The sequence below is a fragment of the Lemur catta genome, chromosome 4 (assembly GCF_020740605.2).
Source record: "Lemur catta isolate mLemCat1 chromosome 4, mLemCat1.pri, whole genome shotgun sequence".
Classification (NCBI taxonomy): domain Eukaryota; kingdom Metazoa; phylum Chordata; class Mammalia; order Primates; family Lemuridae; genus Lemur; species Lemur catta.
The window spans coordinates 92,391,817-92,417,347 of NC_059131.1; the positions used below are offsets into that span (position 1 = coordinate 92,391,817).

At 37.5% G+C, this 25,531-nt stretch overlaps 1 protein-coding gene across 1 annotated transcript in view; it reads left to right on the forward strand.

The window, feature by feature from the left end:
• LOC123636509 (cytosolic beta-glucosidase) overlaps positions 1 to 25,531 on the forward strand; it is a 113,366-nt gene that overhangs the window by 44,287 nt on the left and 43,548 nt on the right. The window contains exons 2-4 of the mRNA XM_045548929.1: positions 95 to 322; positions 11,323 to 12,119; positions 12,870 to 12,993. Of these exons, the coding sequence (XP_045404885.1) occupies positions 95 to 322; positions 11,323 to 12,119; positions 12,870 to 12,993 (1,149 nt within the window). The remainder of the gene's footprint in view (positions 1 to 94; positions 323 to 11,322; positions 12,120 to 12,869; positions 12,994 to 25,531) is intronic.

The window sequence follows — 25,531 nt, forward strand, 5'->3', positions numbered from 1 at the left end:
AATGAGGTATGTTCTTTTGGTGACAAATATTTACATTCCACATATGCCTCTTGATGTCAAGAGTGTAACTGTTTCATTTTCTTCTTTTTCTCAGGAGGCTGGGATGCAGATGGAAAAGGCCCTTGTGTCTGGGACACATTTACCCATCAGGGAGGAGAGAGAGTTTTCAAGAACCAGACTGGCGATGTAGCTTGTGGCAGCTACACTCTGTGGGAGGAAGATTTGAAATGTATCAAACAGCTTGGATTGACTCATTACCGCTTCTCTCTTTCCTGGTCACGTCTGTTACCTGATGGGACGACAGGTTTCATCAACCAGAAAGGCAAGTGTTTCTTAAAAATAGAAGGTTGCAGCTTTAATTCAAGGTTATTGCTGCAGTCTGGCATAATTAATCCAGTATGCTATTCTGTGTTGTAGCTTGGAAATTGCAAGTTTTTACAGTGATTATAGGATAAATTTTTTGAAATGAGTTGGCATTAGCTTTCACAATAATATTTTGGTTTTTCTTGACTGTTGAGGTCTCTGTTGTAGGGGGAGGGTAGACGGGCAGAAGGAGGTTAGAATAAGTGTTTTTATTTATGTAAGATGTTATCTCAGTGTTAACCTGAAGATGAATTTTTAAAAGTTGTTGTATTAAACTATTTTCAGTTGTGTAACCCTGTGATGAGTTATGAAAAGCCCTGAAGAATTGAGATGATTCTGAGCATTTCAATTAGAGTTGAATTAGTGGAGCTAATTAACTAGCATAGGAGTTAGCACCAGGCCCCTGGAGTTCACTTACTTGAGATTAAGCGCCAGCTATATTGGTTACTATTAATATCTGTATCAGCACCTCTTGGGCATCTCTGGGTGCCTCAGTTTCCCCACGAGTAGAAAGGAATGCTATAATAGTTACTACTTCAGAGTGTTTTTGGAAGGTTAAATGAAATAATCTTTATAAAGTGCTTGTCACAGTAGCTAACATATCATAAGCATTCAATAAGTGTTAGCTCTTATTATTATGCCTTGTAATTAAAAAGACTACTCAGTGGCCTATTGAATGCGTGTTATTCATGAGGTATTTTACACCCATTTTCTCTAATCCTCACAATCAGTAAGGAAGATATAATGATTGTATCTTTCAGAAGTGCATGTCCAAATACACATATTTGGTAAGTGGTAGATCTGGAATTTAAACCCAAGGTCTGACTAGCTGCTTCCACATAACAGGGTTAGTTAAACTGTGACCTGAAGGTCAAATATGGCCTGCTGCCTAATTTTGTAAATAAAGTTTTATTGGAACACATCCATGCCCACTCATTGAACATTGCCTGTGTTCCTTTCCCACTATAATGGCAGAATTAAGTACTTGGGGCAGATACCACATAGCCTACAAAGCCTCAAATATTTATTATCTGATCCTTTATAGGAAAAATTTGCCAACCCCTTCACTACAACATATTGCTTCTTAATAAAGATTGTTTGTTTACTTTGTCCTGGAAAAGATTTCACACTACTCATAGGGCCGGGAATAAGGCAGGCAAGTGAGGTGCCCAGGGTGAAAAACGTAAGGAGGGTCTGAAATGCAGGATTAGCACTCATGTGACCCGAGAATGAGCGCAGCTGCTTGCCTCACCACACTCCCCACTGCAAGAATCCCCATTAATACAAGAGGCTCTTTCTGAGTAAGTTATATGATTCCTTACATAGAACAACCCATGGCAACAATTCCCACATGGGCTTGTGCACTGCAATGCTCATTTTATGTAAGGTGGGGCAATCCTCATATTGTGAAATATAATTACAACCCATGCATTAGAATGAATAGACAACCTACAGAATGGGAGAAAATATTTGCTTGCTATATACCTGATAAAGGGCTGATAACTAGAATCTATATAGAACTCAGGAAAATCAGCAAGAAAAAAATCAAACAACTCCATTAAAAAGTGGGCAAAGGACATGAACAGAAACTTTTCAAAAGAAGACAGACTAATGGCCAACAAATATATGAAAGAATGCCCCACATCTCTAATCATCAGGGAAATGCAAATCAAAACCACAATGAGATATCACTTAACTCCAGTGAAAATGGCTTTTATCAAAAAGTCCCCAAACAACAAATGTTGGCGTGGATGTGGAGAGATAGGAACACTCATACACTGCTGGTGGGACTGCAAACTAGTACAATCTCTGTAGAAAGTAATATGGAGATACCTCAAAGAACTAAAAGTAGAACTACCATTTGATCCAGCAATCCCAATACTGGGTATTACCCAAAGGAAAAAAAAGATATTCTGTAAAAAGCCACCTGCACTCGAATGTTTATAGCAGCACAATTCACAATTGCAAACGTGTGGAAACAACTCAAGTGCCCATCAATACATGAGTGGATTAATAAAATGTGGTATATGTATACCATGGAGTACTACTCAGCCATGAAAAATGGTGAATTAGCACCTCTTGTATTATCCTGGATGGAGCTGGAACCTATTCTTCTAAGTGAAGTATCACAAGAATGGAAAAGCAAGCACCACACATATTCACCATTAAATTGGTACTAATAGATAAAAACTTATGTGCACATATGGAAGTAACATTTATTGGGTGTTGGGCAGGTGGGAGGGGGTAGGAGGGGATGGGTAAATTCAAACCTAAGGGGTGTGGTGTGCACTGTCTGGGTGATGGGAACTCTTGTAGCTCTGACTTGGGCAGTGCAAAGTCAATTTATGTAACCAAAACATTTGTAGCCCCATAATATTCTGAAATTAAAAAGAAAAAAAAAGAATTATAACTCATGGACTCACATGTAGCATTGGCCTTCAAGTAGCTTTCCCCAAGTAGGGACAATGCAAGATTAGGGGGCTCAATGTTTGATCCTAAAGACATTAGTCCATGACTAATTGCTATTGTTGATATCACTGGCTAGTTTTATTTTTTGCATTGAACAGGGGGTAATTTATTGTTCAGTTTAAAAGTGAACTCACAGGTTTCCACCTACCTAATCCAACATCTATATTCTCCCTTCTCTCTGGTACCACCATACCCTTTTAAAAACCAAAAGTAATCTTCGGATCCTCTCTTTTTTTTGCTTTCTACATCTAATTGGTTGCCAAATATGATCCATTCTACTTACGTATTTTTAACTTCTGCCCTCCTAACCATCCTCTCTGCCCCTGCCATAGTTTAGGTATTTATCATTTTCACCAAGGACTTTTTGATATAGCCTTGACATATCTACCTAATTCTGTCCTTGAATTGTTCCTATAAAATGCCACCACAGCAATTTTCCTGAAAATTGGCCCAAATTATATTGGTTTGGATCATCTCCTGTGGACAATAAAAAGGAGATAAAAAAATTAGTCATTGCTAGCCTCAATATACAGTCCACACGTCCACAGGATGGTAATGGTTGCCTTTTATTGAGCATGTAGTATATGCAGCTCACTGTGCCATGCATTGTACTTGCTTTTGCTGATTTAATGCTCATAACAGTCCTATGAGTGAGGAGCTTCTCTAAACAGAAGGAATAATGATAACCTGGGAAGTAAGGTTGAGCATAAATTTGCCAAGATGACAAATTTAGTTAGGGCTGAGTTCAACCTGTCTGTCTGATGTCAGAAATCCAGTATCTGGTCTAGAGCTCATTCAAACTTCACCAAACCACTTGAACTCTCTGTGCTACAATTTCCCTGTTGGTTAAATGAAATGAGGTCACATGACATGTCACTAAAACTATTTCTACTCATTCTAGGAATTTGGAGTTTTCACTGAGCTTCCATTTGGATGATAAACAACAGGGAAAAAAAACCTCCACCAACTTGTAGTATAGGTACACAATCCCTTATCTAAAATTCTAAAATCCAAAGGGTTCTGACTACTGAATCTTTCTAAAATAAAGTTGGCAGCAAAAGCCCCCCTGAATTACTGTGATTTTTTTTTATATAATCTTGGTTTATTCTGCTTGGTGAGAATATTTATCTCTTTTACTGAAGAAATATTAAGAGATACTGACCCAGACCCACTGGGAGTGTTAATACATGGTATAAGTTCTGTGTTTCCTTTCTAAAACCCCAACATTCTGACCACATTTGCCCCAGCATTTTCAGATAAAAGATTATCAGCCTGTACCAATATGTCAACATATCAAGCTTTATAAAACCAGTTTCAGATGGACAGAAGCTCACGGAGGCACACTGTAGATCAGCAATCTAGGGGCGGAGAAGCAGAAAACACTGGAGGGTGGAGGTGGTGGTACTGCGGTGGTTGGATCCACCTGAACAACGTGGAAAAATCACTCACACAACCCTCGTGCGGGGATCATGTGCCCACAGCACTGAGCTTTTTGTGTTCAGCCCTGGCTTTTTTAAAGCCAGAGCTGATTGATATTACAGACTTCTTCCTGAGCAAGAGGGCACCGGAGGTGCTTCCAGGAGGTGGAATTTCAATAAGCAGTTGCTCACTCTTGTGCAATGATCTGTTGAAGCAATTGAAACGGTTCTAACTCAGAAAGGCCATCATTTGTTTTTTCTTCTGTTTAAACATTTTCCCGAAGAACATGTAAAGAATTAGAAAACCCCTATCACTGTCCTTTCCAAGGAAGGCCCTTTTATTGTGTTTGACTAACCATTTTAAAGCTTGCTTATAGGCATTTGGACATTTGTGAAATTCTATGTCCCCCAAACTGGAAGGATATTTTACAAAGTGGAATTGTTACATACCTTTTCCCTTTCAAATGTCAATATTTCAAGGTTTAACAAGAAGCGATTTAGTTGGCAACTGGAATCACATATTTCTCTCTTCTTCAATTGTTCAAATGCATTTTCGTATCTGCCACAAATGTAAATTTCAGGTGACTAGTAGGAGAACCAAGTATTGAAAATATTTTTTAAAAAAGAATATTTACGCAGAATTTCTTGTTTTCTTTAAGATTTAAAATATGAGTGCATTTAGCAGGAATTGTTTAAATAAATTAACTAAACAAATGTTAATTTTGTATTCTATATTGGGCACTATGGTAGGCTGAATAATGCCCCCCCTAAAAATGTGCATGTCCTAATTCTCAGAAATCATGAATATATTAGCTTACATGGTCAAAGAAACTTTCCTTCTCAAGAAAAACTGGTCTCTCCCAGCCCAGCTTCTCTCAATGCATCTGTTCCATCTCTCTCCTTCTTTACCAGTTCTCTTTACACACCCAATTTGTCATGGTCTCAAAATGGCCACTCCATCTGCCAAAGCTACTTCAAAGCCCCGCTCCAACCACCAACCAACTCAGCCTTTACGTGCCTATATCCAGAAGACCTTTAACTCAGACATACTTCATATTTTCAAAGATCAAATAAGCAGAAATGGGCTTACTTAGAACTGAGAAAAAGGTATTGACTATGAAAGAAGGCTTTAGAAATTTCAACCCTTAAATAATCAATTCTGCCCTAAATATCTAGAAGCATAACAGGATTCAAATGACCTCTCAAGGTTTCAAGATCCTCAGATTGGTAACAGATGATCATTTAAAAAACCACATTTATTCAGATAATTAGTTATCATTGAATTGTATCAGTCTAATAAACAAAGCTAAATTACCCTTCGACCGTTTGTTCTCATTTGATACTCACACACTCATAAGGCGGCATTGTGAACATTCCCCTTTTGTAGATAAGGAAACTTAAGTATAAAGAGGCCAAGAGATTTGTCGGGGTCTAGTGCTCTATTCTCAAAAATTCCACTCCACTGCCTCATGGAAAAGTTTCATTACAGCATCAAATAAACTGTAGACATGAGAAGTAAAGTGCTCAATTCTGGGATATTAAACATTAATTATGCAATGCTCTGTTGTTCTGCCATGCTGATGAGTGGTAAAAATTTTTACTTAAAATTTATTTATCTTGGCCATGCGTGGTGGCTCACGCCTGTAATCCTAGCACTCTGGGAGGCCGAGGCAGGTGGATCGCTTGAGGTCAGGAGTTTGAGCCCAGCCTGAGCGAGACCTTGTCTCTACTAAAAATAGAAATAAAAATTATCTGGACAACTAAAAATATATATAGAAAAAAGTAGCCGGGCATGGTGGCGCATGCCTGTAGTCCCAGCTACTCGGGAGGCTGAGGCAGTAGGATCGCTTAAGCCCAGGAGTTTGAGGTTGCTGTGAGCTAGGCTGACGCCATGGCACTCACTCTAGCCCGGGCAACAAAGTGAGACTCTGTCTCAAAAAAAAAAAAAAAAAAAATTATTTATCTTCCTTTCAACTGATGGTTCTCATGTTATTTGAATTACATTGATTGGCCATCACAAATGACTCCTCCACAAAGCAGAAAAAAAAAAAAAAGGATCTGCTATTGTGATCAAGTGTGAATTAGGTGATTGTTAAAGGCTAGTAAACCAGAGTCACATGTTTTTGGATCGGGGAACATCAGTAAACATGAGAAGTGGTGTGTCATAGCGTGAACAGCTCAGTCTTTGTAGTGAGACAGACTGGGCTTACATGTCAGCTGTGCCATTTGACAACATTGAGACTCTCTGAATCTCAGTTTTCTCATATGTTTCATGCTAATAAAAATGCCCATCTCTTGGACTTAGTGCTAGGATTAAGCAAAATGTGTGACATCTGCTACATATAGTATGAGTTTAATAAATGAAAGCTAATATTTATTTTTATGTTCAAAGCCAATGGACAGAGTTGGCTATGAAAACCTTTGCATGTAATAATACAAAGATTATTCCACCATACCATCTTTTCATATCCCATTTACAAACAAGGAAAGGTGGGCTTATAGGGCCCCAGAGATGGAATGGTGTAATGCTCTTTCTTTGAGACAGAAAAAAAGAGTATATAAATTTTGATGAGTATATTAGTTTTCTATTGCTACTGCAACAAATTATCACAGACTCAGCTGTTTAAAACAACACAAATTTGTTACCTTAGAGTTCTGTAGATCACAAGTCTGACATAGTTCTCTCTGAGGCTGAAATCATGGTAGCTGCAGGGCTGCATTACTTTCTGAAGGATCTATGGGAGAGTCTGTTTCTTGGCTCATTCAGATTGTGTGGTGTCGGCAGAATTCAGTTCCTTGTGGTTGTAGAATTGAGGTCCTCATTTCCTAGCTGGCTATCAGCTGAGGACCATATGCAGCTTCTACAGGCCACCTGCATTCCCTGGTTCATGGACCCCTTTCTCCATCTTTAAAGCAAGCAATGACAGGTTGAGTTCCTCTCAAGTGCCCACTCCTCCACCCCTTCCTCTGTTGCATCTTTCTGAACACTCTTCTGTCCTCCTCTTCCACGTCTACATGCCATTGTATTGGATCCACCTGAACAATCAAGAGAACTCTTCCCATTTAAGATCCATACCTTAATCACATCTGCAGTGTCCCTTTTGCTGCGTACAGTAACATATTCATCCATTCTATGGATTAGGGCATGGACATCTCTGGGAGGGGAGGAGTTATTCTGCTCACCAAGTGAGAAATAGCATACAAATGTGTCTTCCAAATATGGAGCTGTTATGCATGATTCACATTATGTTCCACTTGGCAAAACAAATGAGCTGGTGTTAAAAACACCCACTTATACAGACAGATAGACAACACATGATTGTGCCTAATTTGGCTTCCACTTGCCCTGCTTGCCTCTCACCATTTTTATTCCTCTTCTGATGATCTATAACCTTATAATGACCTTCCAGTTTCCAGAAAGAGAATGAATACACAAGCAATGGCCAGGCCATATATAAAACTCTGACACACATAGGAAGCCCAGGAAGCCAAACCATAACCTCTGCAGCAATCAGCCAGAATAGTCAGAACTTGGTCAACAACTGTCACCTTCTCTATTTTTTGTCCTCCTTGCTCTCTGCTTCCAACTCAGGACCAACCAGAGAAAGCCAAATCAATTGCACAGGATGCTCTGCTTCTATTCATAGTTAGCTCACCTCCAGCGTCCCTGTGCCAGCAACCTCCAATCAGAGCACTCCTGAAGCCTTCTCTTTTACTATATAGCCTTCCCTCTTCCCTGACTGGCTTTGAGTATCTGTCAAGCACAGGTGACGGTGGCTGACTCCCTTGCTATAGCAAACTCTGGATAAACAGACTGTTTTCTAATTTGGGTGGTCTTTATTTCCACATCTCCTTTGGTCTTTTGTACATTTGTTTCTTCCCTTTCTCTTCCTGAATCTTTTCTCTTTGCCATAGGTGGATAATTTATATTCATCTTTTAAGCATCAGCTTAGGCATCACTAATAGCAATAATAACAATAATAATTATTTATTACAATGATAGCTAACTGATACTGAGCCCTTACCATATGCCAAGAACTGTTCTAAGCATGTTCAATTTATCAACTCATTAAACTCTCACAACCATTAATTGAAGAAGGTTTCTATTATTATCCACATTTCACAGATGGGGAAAGATAATTCAGAGAGATCAAGGAACTTGCCCAAGGTCAAGGAACTTCTAGGTGAAGGGGTTGGGATAGAATTTAGGTGGCCTGGCACCATAGTTCACTCGTGAAACCATTATGCTACATTGCTTTCAGAATATGTTTTCAAATGCCCTGAGTTTGGGGTGGGTATCTCTTATCATATGTTTATATAGGACTCTGTACTTTCTCTTTACTACTAGTATTGTGTTGTGATTGTTTATGAATATATCTGTACTACCTCCTAATAAGCTCCTTGAGGACAATGATGGTGTTTATCCTGCTTATATTTATATGTCTAGCAAAGTTTCTCTATCAGTGTATATTTAAGGATTGAAGAAATGATTGATTGAATGAAATGAAACACATGTAAAAGTCTGAATTATTATTATTTTTAAATCAAATAATACTGTTTAAAAAAAAAGAAAAGGAAAGGACTTTTCCAATAGGCAAACTTTTAGTATAGCACAATTCTACATAGGACTTTATAAACTTTATTCAGAAAACAGCCAGGCGTGGTGGCTCGCACCTGTAATCCTAGCACTCTGGGAGGCCGAGGTGGGAGGATCGCTTGAGGACAGGAGTTCAAGACCAGCTTGAGCAAGAGCGAGACCCCGTCTCTACTAAAAATAGAAAGAAATTATCTGGACAACTAAAAATATATATAGAAAATATTAGTGGGGCATGGTGGCGCATGCCTGTAGTCTCAGCTACTTGGGAGGCTGCGGCAGGAGGATCACTTGAGCCTGGGAGTTTGAGGTTGCTGTGAGCTAGGCTGACGCCATGGCACTCACTCTAGCATGGGCAACAAAACCGAGACACTGCCTCAAAAAAAAAAAAAAAAAAAAGGAAGAAAAGAAAAGAAAAGAAAACAGCCTCTGGCAAGTAGAAACCAAATTATGCACAATTATGTGTTGTCTGCCTGTATAAGTGGGTATTTTTAACAGGACAGTTTCTCTTTGCTAAGCTTAGGTTTTCTTGATTGATTTCAAAATATTAAGGGGGTACAAGTGTTTTTTCCCATGTATGAATTGTGTAATGTTGAAGTCAGGGTTTTTAGTGTGCCTGTCACCAGAATAGTGTACATTGTACCTGATAGGTAAGTTTTTATCCCTCACGCCTCTCCTATCATTCCCCCTTCTTAGTTTTCAGTGTCCTTTACATCACTTTATGACCGTGTACACCCATTGTTTAGCTTCTACTTATTAGTGAAAACATGTGGTGTTTGTTTTTCCATTCCTGAGATAGTTTGCTTAGGATAATGGTCTTCAATTCCATCCAAGTTGCTGTAAAAGACATTATTTCATTTCTTTTCATGGCTGAGTAGTAATTCATGGAGTGTGTGTGTGTGTGTGTGTGTGTGTGTATATACACATACCACATTTTCTTCATCCACTCATCAGTTGATGGATCTATGGTTGATTCCATATTTTTGCAATTGTGACTTGTGCTGCAATAAACATTCGGGTGCAGGTGTCTTTCCCATACAATGACTCCTTTTCCTTTGGGTAGGTACCCAGAAGTGGGATTGCCGGATTGAATGGTAGATCTACTTTTAGTTCTTTGAGGAGTCTCCATACTGTTTTTCCATAGAAGTTGTACTAATTTAAAGCCCCACCAACAGTGTATAAGCATTTGTTTTTTACCTCATCCACACTAATATCTATTGTCTTTTTATTTTTTAATAATGTTCATTCTGATAGGCATAAGGTGGTATCTCATTGTGGTTTTAATTTGCATTTCCCTGATGATTAGTGATGTTGAACCTTTTTTTTTTTCTTTTGGATGTTTTTTGGCCATCTGTCTAGCTTCTTTTAAAAAAGATCTGTTCATGTCTATTGCCCACTTTTTCATGGGGTTATTTGTTGTTTTTTTTGTTGATTTGTTTGAGTTCTTTTTAGATTCTGGATTTTAGTCTTTTGTTGGATGTATAGTTTGTGAATATTGTCTATTTACTCTGTTGGTTATGTTCTTTTGTGTGCAGAAACATTTTAATTTAATTAAGTCCCAAAATACTCAATTTAAATATAAAATCATGTGACTTACTAACATCAGCCTTGCCTCAGAAAGTCTCTTCCAAGTTAAGAGTCATCATTAGGCTAGATCCAATGTCTTCTTGGCTTTGGTTTCTGAGGCAGAACATCTTCATCTTAATAAGATTCTTTTGAACTCTGTAATAATGGTAAAGACTCTCTCTCACACACATGCAGTCCTGGCAGAATTGGCCGAGAGCCAGGAGTGGCTATGTTTTACCATGGACTAAGTCAGAATTTCAAAGCAAACACCTAGCTGGGTAATCTGAATGTCCCAAGCCTCTGTCTAGCTTTCCCTGTAACCCACATTCTGGAATAGAGGCTAAGCCCTTGTTCGTGTCCAGTGGGTCTCTTTTCCTAGGCTTGTGAGACTAATAGGTCTGGAAAAGCATTCAGGCAGTCATCTGGATCAATTCCTCTACTTTATATTTAAAGATACCATGGAAATCTATTCATTCATTCAACAAATATTTATCTACTAAATTTCTTTTATTGTTTCATGATTTGGGGATCCAGACAAGACCTCTGCTATCATGGGGCTTGGTTTCTAGTGGGGTTAAGAAACAAAAAATGAGCATACAAATAAATAAATTTCAAAGGTGTGAAAATAATACAACTTCGGATAATAATGACCTGCCCAAACATCCATTTCAGAACATGTATCTTCCAATCATGTCAATCCATCCCAGTCTTACTCCTTGATCAGACAGTCTTCTTTGGAATTTTTCGTGTTTTCTCTTAGCCTTTCATTGACTATATCTAGGATGTAATAAACCTTATTTTAAATAAAAGTTATTTAGAAAATTATTCCTGATCCTCTCCCTTTTAAGATTTATTTCCCACATAGTAAGAATAACTTTTCTTCTCATACTTGCTGTTTTTTTTTTCTCCTAGGAATTGACTATTACAACAAGATCATTGATGATTTGTTAAGAAATGGGGTTACGCCCATAGTGACACTCTACCACTTTGATTTGCCTCAGGCTTTAGAAGACCAAGGAGGTTGGTTGTCAGAGGCAATCATTGAACAATTTGACAAATATGCTCAGTTTTGCTTCAGTACCTTCGGGGATCGAGTCAAGCAGTGGATCACCATAAATGAGCCTAATATCCTTTCCCTGATGGCATATGAGCTAGGTAAATTTCCTCCTGGTATACCTCACATTGGGACTGGAGGTTATCAGGCAGCTCATAATATGATTAAGGCCCATGCCAGATCCTGGCACAGCTATGATTCTTTATTCCGAAAACAGCAGAAGGGTATGGTGACCCTAGCAATTTTTGCTAGCTGGTTGGAACCAGCAGATCCCAACTCAGTGTCTGACCAAGAAGCTGCTAAAAGAGCCATCACTTTCCATTTTGATTTCTTTGCTAAACCCATATTTATTGATGGTGATTATCCGGAAGTTGTCAAGTCCCAGATTGCCTCCATGAGTAAAAAGCAAGGCTATCCATCATCAAGGCTTCCAGAATTTACAGAAGAAGAGAAGAAAATGATCAAAGGCACTGCTGATTTCTTTGCTATGCAGTATTACACTTCTCGCTTAGCCAAGTACCAGGAGAACAAGAAAGGAGAACTGGGTTTTCTCCAGGATGCGGAGATTGAATTTTTTCCAGATCCGTCTTGGGAAAATGTAGATTGGATCTATGTGGTACCATGGGGAATACGTAAAGTACTGAAATATATTAAGGTAAATGCACAATTTGTCTGTGTTCATGTACAACAAATATGTGAAGGTGGCAAGACAGGCATATGGATGTGTGTATATGGACTTGAAAAATAATTATGTTAGGTAATTAGCATGTACCTTTGCTTGCCTGGGAAGAGCACATTAGACTTTTAGTTGGTGAGGGGGTAAGTTGCCAGTAAAAGAATTCAAAAGTAGTGGTCAAAGTTAAGATTTGTTGTCAAAGTCAGCTGTGGCTATAGGAGGAGCTTCAACATATTTCTCAGGCTAGTGTCATGACTATGGTTATTAAAAGGCAATTTAAAGCTTGAGATAGGTGGATTTCTTCCTTTTTTTTTTTTTTTTTTTGGTCTCAGCTATGTTGGATGGCATCCAGGTAGCTGAAATTAAAATTTCAAGTACAGGTTTTCAGGACCTCTCCTATGGGAGATACAGAATGTAGCTGCTGGCTGGTCCAAGGGGTTAAGGAGAAGTGACAATCAGCAGATGTTGATAGAAGAAAGACATTTCTGTCTTCTCATTATAATAAGAGTCATTTGACTGTCTTCATGGACATTTGCACAGTTTTGCTTTTTCATTGTTAGTCATAAAAGGTCAGTGTGTGGAAAATTAAGTTAATAGGGTCAGTACAATTTGATGAAAACTAGTTTTGGGGTTGTAACTTGGAGAAGATAGAGGGTAATGCACCTGATTTTATGAGATTTTTTTTTTTAAACATCTGTTCAGAATAAAACTTCTGTTCTCTTTTTCTAGGATACGTATAATAACCCTATAATTTACATCACGGAGAATGGGTTTCCCCAGAGTGACCCCACGTCTCTTGATGACACTCATCGCTGGGAGAATTTCAGACAGACATTTCAGGAACTATTCAAAGGTACCATTTGAAATGATGAAAGATCAATTGTGCAAACTTAATATAATTTTCCCATGTGCTTATTTGCATTCAGCAAAGACCAATGATTTTTGAAAGCTGAAATTCATGTAAATCAATGTAAAGCCATGTAATTAGGAGAGGAGAGAAAAAGTATTTAGGAAAGAAGGGGAGGATTTTGGCCTACCTTCAACCTCCTGAAATTGAATCAAGTAAAAAGTGACTATCTTCAGCACTTTGTGACTCCCGGGTGAAGGTGACAAGAATAGAAGGTGGCTGTTGGGAAAGAATATTAGTTATTACAAAAAAGATTAGCACTGATCAACTATAGCATGATTATTTGCATATTTTAACATCCTACCTACCAAGAAATGAAACGATAGAATTGTTAAAGAACCTGAATTAAGCATTTGTGCAACACACTTCAAAATGGCATGAGTCTTCCATCAACAAATGTATGTCACATTTAAGCTGTAACCAAGCAGCCAGTTAGAAACAGCTTTTTGTCATACAGAATATGTGAGTTGTGTTTCAAGACAATATTATTATTATGGTACTTCTTTTCCCTCCATGAAATTCTTTTCGTGTTTGAAAGCAAATGTGGAGCAATAATCTTTAACCGGTAAATACAAATTTTTAGACAAGTTAGCCCCACCCCATCTGCTACCTTTTAGCTAACTCTCGGAACGTTGTCTGTTGCTTCCTAAATTTAATTCCTTCTTCCTAAAAAGGAATCATGTCATAGCAACAAAATCCGATGCAACATGAAACTTTCAATTTCCATATTTTACCATGATAGCCACACTTAGCTCTTACCATTCCATTTGAAAGATTCTGGAATTATTCTTTCCAGAATTATTCAGTATTATACTGGAAGCAGACAGAAGGAATTCTGGAACGTTATGCGAAGTGATCTCTTTTCAAAACCTGAAATATGTTGTCTGGATCCTTTACTCAGGCCTGGAGTTTATTGGCAGAGGGCAATTGGATTCTTACAATTTGACCCAAGTGAAAGAATTCTTTTGTATTACACACAAAATAGATTCTTCTTCTGGCTGGAAATTCACCTTCTGATAAAAAAGGAAAATTTCTAGTTTTCTAAGATTCCTCCTCACTTTTTCCAATAAATGGGTCCTATTATTGGTTAATCTATTGATATTCCTGGGCTTCATCCTGAAGAGCAGGTAGGCTAGTTAGTATCAGGTAGATTTATGGATGGATACAGGGAACACAGATGAAATGTCTAAAATTGTTCTGTACATTTTTGGGAAAAGAGGGATAAATAGAAATTGGCTTTTTTAAATTCCCAGCTTGGTGCTCTGTTTAGTACTGATCATATAATGTCATTTCATTGCTTCTTAAAATATTTTTATTTTTAAGTACTTTATACCATCCCTTAGATCTTTAATGCTAAAAACTCAATGGTAGACCCACAAAGATGATTTGAAGACAGAAATGTAACAGAAGGTAAGAATGAAAAAATGTGAGAATATTTGGAACAGCAGAGGAGAATAGGGTTAAGGCACAAAATTTTTGTTTTTCAACTTGTTGAATTTCTATCGTGTCTTTAAATTAACTTGATGTAAAAAGTTTTATATATTTAAAACATTGATTTTTTTATTATTGCAAAATATTATGGGAGTACAAATGTTTTTAGTTACATGGATTGCTTTTGTAATGCTTGAGTCAGGGCCATAAGTGTGCCCATCACACAGATAGTGTTCACTGTACCCATTAGGTAGGTTTTTACCCATCCCCTCCTTCCTCCTCCCCACTGCTTGATTTCCACTGAGATTTACTTCCCTCTGTGTACGTGTGCTCATCAGTTAGTTTCAGTTTAATAGCGAGCACATGTGGTGTTTCTTTTTCCATTCTTGTGATACTTCACTTAGGAGAATGGTCTCCAGTTCCATCCAAATTGTTACAAAAGGCCTTAATGCATCCATCTTCATGGCTGAGTAGTATTCCATAGTATGCATATACCACATTTTGTTAATCCACTCATGAATTGATGGGCACTTGGGTTGATTCCACATCTTTGCAATGTTGAACTGTGCTGCAATAAGCATTTGAGTACAGGTGTCTTTTTGTTAAAATGACATCTTTTCCTTTGGGAAATACCAGTAGTAGGATTGCTGGATCAAATAGTAGGTCTACTTTTAGTTCTTTAAGGAATCTCCATACTATTTTCCATAGAGGTTGTACTAATTTGCAGTCCCATCAACAGTGTGTAAGTGTTCCTTTCTCTCTGCATCCATGCCAGCATCTATTGTTTTTGGACTTTTTAATAAAAGCCATTCTAACGGGGGCAAGGTGATGTCTCATTGTGGTTTTAATTTGCATTTCCCTGAAGAGAAAGGACTCAAATAAACTCAATTAGAAATGAAAAAGGAGATATTACAACTGATACCACAGAAACACAAAATATCATGAGTGAATACTATGAAAATCTCTATGCACATAAACTTGGAAACATAGAGGAAACGGACAAATTCCTGGAAACACACAACCTCTCAAGACTCAATCAGGAAGAAGTAGAATTCCTGAACAGACCAATAATGAGCAATAAGATTGAAGCAGTACTAAAAAAGCTTCTATCAAAAACAACAAAATGCCCTGCACCAGATGGATTCACAGCCAAATTTTACTAGACCTACAAAGAAGAGCTGTACCCATACTTCAGGTATTATTCCATAACATTGAGAAGGAAGCCATCCTCCTGAACTCATTCTATGAAGCCAGTATCACCTTGATACTAAAGCCAGGAAAGGACACAAGAAAAAAAGAAAACTATATGCCAATATCCCTTATGAATAGAGACGTAAAAATCCTCAATAAAATACTAGCAAACTGAATTCAGCAGCACATCAGAAAAATAATCTACCATGACCAAGTGGGCTTCATCCGGGGGATGCAAGGATGGTTCAACATAAAACACCAATTGTTCACATCTATGTTCTCTTATGAATTTCAACAATAGACTATCTAGATTCATTGGAATTGACATATAATATGATTTTTGTTTTGCCCTTTTAAAATATGCAGACTTTTAAAATATGTACAAATCTATATATTGACAAAAACCTAATAAGTATATTTATTTTGAGCTAAATATAATGATAACTATTTTTCATATGTTCTCCTAGTGGACACAATTATTTTCTCTGTGGTAAAACTCTCTTTTCTACTAACCAATCCCCTCTCTTCTATGAAATATCCACCTCACCTATCTACCTGCTTCCCACAGGTAGAGCCATGCAAGTAGAATAAAATCTTGCTCCTTGTCAACAGATAATTGACTTGTCCAGATGTAGGCACATGACATGAGCTGGGCTAATCCCAGTTCTTCCCTGGAATTTAGAACTTGGACAAATCAGTTTGTTAGTTTCTTAGTCTGGGTTGGGGGATGTACCTATATAGTTCATTGGTGGCTTTGTTCTACCCTATAAACATAGGAGCAGTGAGAAGGGAAGATACCCACATGTTAAGGGGATTAGGGACAAAAAGCAGGGAGAACATTCTCATGACACTTGAGCCTCTGGCTTTAGGTTTTCCTGAGATCAAACTGTATTCCTGTCCTTGACAGCCATTACTTTTATGTATAATAAAGTGCTCTTTCTGCTTAACCTTATTCTAATTGAACTTCTACTTCTTAGAACAAAAACAGTTTTAATTGATATTATCATCTCAGTTCCTTCTCAGAATGATGTATGAGGTCATTACTCTTACTCTACAGATGAGGAAACTGAGTTTCAAAGAGGCTAAGTTATTTACCCATGATCACAAAGTGACTAAATAGTATTTCCTGAAACAAGGCAGAATAAGTGTATATTATTATTATTATTATTATTATTAATTATTTTGGTGTTAGATATGATCTGCCAGTTCAAGGCTTCCTGAGTCAAAGTTCTTGTTTGTCTCACCACACAGAACTTTTTCTTTAGATTCGGTATTCTGTGCTTGTATATATTCTTTGAAAGTGTGTCATGCTGTCTCTGAAAGAGCCAACAGGTTCTGTGACCTTGGACAAAGCTCAGCCGTGCCATGTCCTACCTCTCATTAGAAGAGCAGAGCTGAATTTACTAATTGATTTTTTGAGACTCCTCTGAGTTAGCCCTGATGATCTTGGTTGGCAAGAACTTTACTAGTAACAAGCACCCTGTGAGCAATTAAAAATAATAACAGACCAACAAAGACCTTCATGGGAAGTGCTGCAGGTGAGAGCTCACCAAAACTGAGGGAGTCAGATGGATGATGGCTTTGTGATTCCCATGAACAAAGCGTTGCCTCCAACATCACGCATATGGACAGGCACATAACGACACTACAGTTGGATCAATGGTGTCCGCTTGGAAGTCTTACTGATCCCTTCAGGTAAAACCCCACAGCAACTAATTGAACAGTAAAAAGTAAGCTAATGTTTCTGTTTCCTTTTGGGAAAGGAGAAATAAAAGAGAGGACAAATGTCATTTTGATAAAAAAAGAGAGAGAAATCAGCTAGTCTCTTTTTAATCATTGTATTGTTTAATTATATATAAATACATTTAAATAGGTTATATTTTAATTAATGTAGATATAGATAAGAGTAAAACAACACTCAAAACTTGAAATAATGTATAACTAGACTTACATTCCAGCTGTGCAAATTAGTCAATGAGAGGGCTTTGGTAAATTCTCAACATTTCTCACCCTTGGTTTGTTTATCTATAAAGGTGGGAATAATTCTTTTCTTGACAGGGTTGTTATAAAGATTGTATTTAGTGAGCTATTGAGTAAAAACTCCCTAGTAATTGTCCGGCATATAGTAGGTCGTTAACCAATGATTACTCTCAAAATTATAGCTATTACCTCCAAGATATTTTCCTTGTTACTTTGGAAAAATGCCATTCCAAGAGTTATCTTTCTATTCATCCACCACTCCCTCTAAGGTATAGCAAAATATCTCCCACATCTACATTTTTCTCTATCATTCTTTTCGAGGCATCACGGGCTGTGTGTTGTAGCACTGGTCCTCTGGCTATTTCCGGTCCGAATTGTGTGGAGGAGAAATGAACGACTCCATTCATTATTTCCCCCTGAGAAGTGACCAGATTAGGTGAGAAGTCAAATCATTGACAGCAGAAACAGTTGTCAAGCAACTGGGAATTGCTCTGCAGCATGAATCTTTGTATAAATTTGAGATTAAATGATCTTCAAATAGTTCACCTTTTCTCACATCATAGAAATCTTTATTATATTCATAAAATTTATACCAGTCCTTAATACTCCAGAGCCAGTGGACAATTTTGAGTTCATACATAAATGCACACAGATGGATACTTCTATAATCTAAATGTTATTATTGGAGGGGAGGAAGTGGGTGGAGCCAGGGGAGGTTGGAGCAATGGGCAAAACTCTACCCACTAAATTCGCCTGAAAGGGGACTGGAGTTGTGACCAGCCTGTTCCTCATGTGTACTCAGACCGTGTCTACTTTTAGCCTTGCTCAGCTTCTCTCCCCAGCCTAGATGCCCATTCCTGACTGAAGTCTGAGAAGACACGGGCTTGAAACCTGGTTCTGCCACTTATGAGCCCAATAACTTTGGGAAAATTCTGAAAGCAGGTAACACTTCAGTCATCTCATCTCTAAAATGGGGATAATAAGAACATCCATCTTCTAAAGTCTGGTAAAAATGAATCAGATAATGCTTATAATGTCTAAACTAAGTCTGGCACATTACCCACAATTCTATAAATGATGGCTACATTTTTTTTGGGGGGGGGGTTCCTATAAATCCTCTGAGCTGTGTTTTTTTTATAATTCTATCTTCAGCCCTGAGCACCATGCCTGCTATATAGTAGTGTTCTACACATGTTTGGTGAACTTGGTTGTGTCTATCAGGGAAGGGTTAGTTCATAGATAATGAGAAATAAATGATTAAATGATTGGGAACTATGTTTTCTTTCCCTAAAGAAATATACCCCACACAGGAAAAAAAAAAATGCAGCCTTCTGGAAAGTTTCTGAGCCAGCTCAACTTTCCAGTCAGATCCATGCCTGAGTTAGCACAGCAGTAGATGATTGCAGAGAAGGTTTGTTAATGACCAGCTTCAGGCTTTTAATGACAAAACCCCTCAGCAAGATGTCATCGAAGTTATTGAAGACTTCACTGAAAGTGTTGAAGCTGATACATTGTAACAAGAAGGTTATAAATCTTGCAGCTTGGGTATACCACCAAGACAAGATGCTGAGCACAGAATCACCCTGCTGCTGTCTGTCAGCATTCTTCCTCCCCCACCTTTCCCCCTTCCCACCGAGAGCCTGTAAAGGAGAAATACATCCATTTCCCAAAGTAGTGCAGACCTGGCAGCCACCTGCCTATGCCAATTTCGGATCGCAGAGGCCAATTTAACTGGACAAAATGTGTTAAGCACCTGTGTTTTTCTAAATGTGCATAAAAAATACTGAGAATTAAAGAAAGAGCTCAAAGGTTAATACACTGACCTTTCGGAAACACTAACCAATTAAAAATCAATTGCAAGCTCAGAATGGAGACTCAAAAATCTGAATATATTAAAATAGATTCCCACCCTGTATCTATTGTTTCACCTCTTCTCAACGGACACGTTTGTCAATGTGGCCCCTATAAAGCAGTTCATCTCTTAGCTCCCGAAGGGCCCATGTGAAATATTCTTGTTTGGCTTTGGGTCCATGTGGGGTGGAACTTGGATTGACTTGGCATGGCTAGCAGGGCCATTCCCAGCTGCGTTGCTGGCTGCTAGCCACAAAGGGCCATGTCGGAAGACAGGAAGGAGAATGAGGTTCAAAGGCTGGGCACAAGACTTGTTAGTGGGTGCTAGTACACAGACTTGTACAATTTTTGTTTTTTTATTTTTTAATTGACAAAAATTATATCTATTTTTTTGTACAATGTACTGTTTTGAAATATGTGTACAGTGTGGAATGGCTAAATTGAGCTAATTAATATATATTTTCCCTCACATACTTACCATTTTTTTTTGTGGTGAGAATACTTAAAATCTACTCTTTTGGCAATTTTCAAAAATACAACATATTGTTATTAATTATAATCACCCTGTTGTACAGTAAGTCCCTTGAATTTATTCTTCCTATCTAACTGAAATATTGTATCCTTTGAAACAACATCTCCTGAATCCTCCCACCTCCAGGCCCTGGTAACCACCATTCAACTCTCTGCTTCTATGAGGTCCACTTTTTTAGGTTTTACACACAATTTGAGATCATCTTTCTGTGCCTGACTTATTTCACTTAACAATGTTGCTGCAAATGGCAGTACTTTCTGCTTTTCCAAGGATCGATAGTCTTCCATGGTGTATGTAGACTACATTCCCCTTATACATTCATCCATTGATGGACACTTAGGTTGATTCTGTATCTTGGCTATTGTGAATACTGCTGAAATGATCATGGGAGTGTGTGTAGATATGTCTTTGACATAACTGATTTCATTCCTTTGGATATAGACCCAAAGTCTATGGTGGGATTGCTGGATCATATGGTAATTCTATTTGTGGAATTTGAAAAGTCATGAAAAAAACAATCTCTACTGTTTGTGTGCCATCAACCTATAAACTTAGACCACACTTAAACTCAGGCAGCCAGAGATTACAGAGTTAACCTTCAGCAGAGATATGCCACATGGCCTTCCTCTCATTCTTCCCCCTACTTCCATGCTGTGACATATTGACCTCCCGCTCTCCTTCTCTGTTGTGAAGTGTGGTAGAGTAGAAAGTGTGGCAGTGAAAGTCTACAGGGTCTGGAGAGGAAAGAGTGGGACTGAGTCCTGTGTTCTAGTGGTGTCTTTGGGTAATTGCTGTGACAGTGTGATCTGTTTAAGGGTTTTTAGAGAACATGTACTGTGAGCAAGCAATTCGTGCAGTGCTCAGTAAAGCTCAGAATAAGACACACACACACACACACACACACACACACACAGATATATGTATATTTTTCTGATGAGCTGCTTCACCAGATTTTTCCAGGTGAGGTGCACATTGATATGACCAGAGGCATACACCATTGAGCAGGCACATCCTCATAGAAACATACTTGCCCATGTGAAAAGCAGCTCAACGCACATCGGAAAATCTGCCCTTGTGCTTTCTGACTGGAAGCCATTCTTTATTTTCTCTGTCTGTAGCATCCTAATAGCTATGCTGTGCCGCGACTGATGAACATCATTTGGGCTTCTTTTTAATTCAGCTGTAACTGCTCAGAGGTAATAATTATTAATACTTAAAGTCTCCCACCACTACAGGCCTAGCAAATTTTAAGGGTACTACAAAGCCTTACAAAAAAAATTTAAATGATTCCAAACTGATCCTCTATTTTTTTTATGAGAATCTGCCCAGTAGTGTTTGTGGGCAAGCAGTTTTATTTTTATAACTGTGAAAGTGACCTATCACTAAAACAATTAAAGTATAAATTATCTGAAGAAGATCTACCTTTCTAATATGAAAAGTTGACTGAATGAAAACTAGAAAAAGGGGGGAAAAGAGGAAGGATTCAACAGTGATTTTTAAGAATTATTACAGGAGAGAGCCATGTGGGAACGGTCAAGTGATTAGGGGGCTACTGGAATTGAGGGAAGGTGAATTTCTCAGGTTGTCCCCAGGGTATAGAAGAATTGGTCCTCAAGTCTCTGTTTACATTAGCTCTTATTTTCCAGTCTCCCAAATAACCTGGTTAGTACCTGCCTCTTAGTCATCCTGGGAGTGGAAAAATACTGCTTTGGAATGTGGCAAATGGAGTTCATCTTAGAGTGATTGACGGGGTTGCCTGGATACCTGTGTTAAGAAGGATTCTGTTGGACAGCTGTGGACTCATGGAAAGAATGGAGAGAAGTGGATGGCCAGGTGTTAGCTGGCTCATGTTAAGGAAACTTAACTCAAGTTTTCCAATGCTTGGAAAGGTATATTCACCATTATAAATGAATACACTGGCATTATGTTTTGTAAATGAAGATCTTGCAGGTTCATCAGTGGAGATTAGCTCTGGGGGCAGTAAAAAAAAAGAACTTATGAATTTTAGTGCTGATTATTAGACCTTAGGCAGTATTGAGCTTATCAGTTCTATAGCATCCTGTCTGTGCCCTTCTTATCTTACTTTTTCATAGCTTTGACATTGCTCATGCTGGACAGTAGGTCTACAGTTACTGAAAATGTTGTTTCTGCCAACTTTCACAGTTGTCATGGTGTGGATCATTGGTTAACTACATCCTATATTATTTTTTCAACAGTAAGCCTAGCACTGTGTAGAAAAAAGTCATCTATATTATGAATAAAAATATTAAAAATTGTTGCTGTAACTTCTTCATGGGCTCCCTGCTTAATTGCGGCCATGTCACAATTAAATACTTGTTGAATAAGACAATGGAATAGATGGAATTTAAGAGACACTTTGATTCTTGAAGACAATATCCACTACAACCCTTGAAAATAAAGAACAAAACCATTTTCAGAAGAAAATGAAAGTTATTAAAAGGTATAAGCAGTCATAGGCAGGAGCAGTGTACCTAAAGATTTTACTCACCATTTTTTAAGACAAAATTCTGACCAGAATAAAATTCTGTAGTTTTGAGCAATATACTTAGCATTCAGTAAATGCTCAGTAAATGTTTAATGAGTGACAAGGAGATTGAGTTTAGATTAGCAGGAAAACTGAATTACTTCTGGGAATTTCAATGAAATATTCCATTTATACCACCATTATGCTTTTTTTATTATTTTTATAGAAGTGGCAGATTGCTTAAACTATTATGAATAATTTTTATGCATTGGTGTTAAATATGGATGCTAATTATACCCTTTTGATATTAAACTTGGGTTTGAGGTGATAATTTAAATATATGCTAGAGTTTTTAAGCTCTTTTTATATAAATGCTTTTAACCTCTCTGTGCCTCAGTTTCTTCATTTAAAAAATAAGAGTTGAACTAGCTGATCTTTTGGGATCTTGCCAACTTAAGAATTTTGTGACCTTCTACAGATTCTTTCTGAAGAAGTATGTCATGGATCACATTTTATTAGAACTCTTGTTAATTTCTTAGGCTATAAAAATTAAGTCTAAGAAATTATAATTAATGGCATTTTTTTAAACTCTCTTCATGCTTTTTATCCAGATACCTAATTTGAAATTTAACACCCTTCTTCTATGGACATAAAATTAGGCCTTGCTGTTCAATGCACTGTTTCTATTGATATTGATTCAGGTTCTAGGTAACATTTCCTTGACCTTCAGTCTGAGTGTTTCCTCCTCTGTTCACTCACATTGAAAATGAACCTCACTTTTTCCCTGAGAAAGTTATCCCTTGGTGTTCGTAGAGTCAGAAGGGCACCTCATATTTAAGTTTAACAGAGTTATTAGAATGAACATAAAATATCAGAGAGAAAACCAGACGAACAAATCAGTTCAAAGCATTAATATAAAATCCCCAGCTGAACAACTGCACAGCAGTTACACACACCAGTGGTGAAATCACCTTTCAAAACACAATAGTGACAAGCAGCACCTAATTTATTAAGTTTTAAGACAGTTAATTATGATTTTTTCAAACTTTGCCATAAGTGCATAATTTAATTGTGTTAAGCAATGCAATAATTTCAATTTTCCTTAAATTTAGCTTGAGCATGAAACCTTTGTCTCTGGGTGAGATCCCAAATTAGAAGGAGGAATCAAGTTGCAGCATTTTCACAATTATAGTTCCACCATAATTCTGTGTGGAGACTACACAGAGGGGAAATCTGTTTTTCTATTCTGACTCCTGAGCATAGACTCTATTCCAATCAGGGCTGCTTTTACCCCAAGTTACTGTTTAGGTAGCGTTTTCTTCAATACAATGAAAATGTCAGGCTTGTGCTAGAAATGAAAATACTTTCTTTTGGAATAGAAAGTAATTCACAAGACTTATCAGGAAAGGCTATGTGCAGAGGTAGGGGAAGGAGGCCTGTCTGTTTGAATAGGGTCATTTCATCAACAACAAAGTCTCCTGTGTGTGAATGAGATTAGCTAATGAAACAGTATCATGGCCTGAGATTATTTTGTGCCATTCTAAAGTTCAACCACATTTCCCCCCCTTGTTTGTGAAAGTCCATTATAGGAATCACTGCCTGCTTTAGAGATAAGTAAAACCATTTTGGGTGGAGGAAGAAAAGGCATTTGAACCTTGAAGAATTTTAATTGGTGCTGGTGAGTGAAGGTGAACAAGAAGCCCTGAATGTTTAAGGTGAAAACATTAATGAGTTGAGGACTAAAAAGTAGATAATGGGAGTAGGATGAGAGGAGGAATGTATTACATATACCGGCGAAATAACCTTTTTTCTCTCCTGACAACACGGGGAATTCATTTCTTTAATAGATTTAAACCTAACCCAAAGTCTTAAATAATTATAAATGACCATGTTCTTTTATGAGTAATAGTCAAGTCAAATATGTTTTATAGCTAAAAATGAGTAGAATCATAAAAAAATTAGATCTTCACATAAAATGTAAGTAAATGAGTCTATTTTAAGTATATACATTTATTAGTAGATCATTTTTATGTGGCTGAGGTTATGCTGGTTTAGCCTCTTAAAACATTTTTCTTCCAAAGATGTTTGGGATGTGTTCCTGATACTTTGAATGAGCTGCCACACTTAAAAAAAAAAAAAAAAAGCCTACAAAATATTTTATGGTCAAAATTTACTGCTCTGATGAATACATGGCTCAGAAAAATTCTTTAGCACTCCTAGAAAAGCAAACAGCATGACCCATTGATTGTGTACCCGTTTTGTACAGAAAGGCAGAAAATTTTATGAATATTTTTATGCAACACAGATTTGCTCACTTCACATAGTAAAAAAGCGTATTCTTTAAAGAGAGATTGTGTTCAAAACCTGGCTCTGACACCCTTTCATGTTGTTAATCTTAGGCAAGTTATTCTATTAATACCTCTATGAATATCAGTTCATCATCTCTGAAAATTTATATTCGGTGAGGATTAATAATATACTTTGTATACTCGAGAAATGCCTAACACATAAATCCTCCAAATAATAACAACTGCAGTGAATTCTTTGTTACCCAGCATCTGTTAACCAGGATTTTAGAAAAACTGTGACTTCCTGCATAGTCATCAAGCACTGATAATTTATGCTTCTCTTGATGACCCTGAAATGCATTCTGAATAATTAGAGAAAGATTAAATTCTAATCAGTTTAGTTTCAGTGTTAAGTGTATTTTAATTTATTCTCATTCTTTAAAAATTTGTAATCTTTCTGCATGTGGTAACAATTAACAGAAACCATCTGATTAGCTGGAGCACGACATTTCCTGACTATCTGACTAATAAAGAGTTTATTGTATATTGTTGGAATCTAAACTCTGCCCTGTGGACAAACTGGGCATTTGCTGGATGGATTCACCTCATACTGGTCTTATAGCCAATCTCAGAGCCGGTGTGTTGACTGTTGGAAATTTTAGAATTAATCTTTAAGTATACTTGGACAACTGTCTTAGAGTCTACACATGATTCTTTTTGCATATT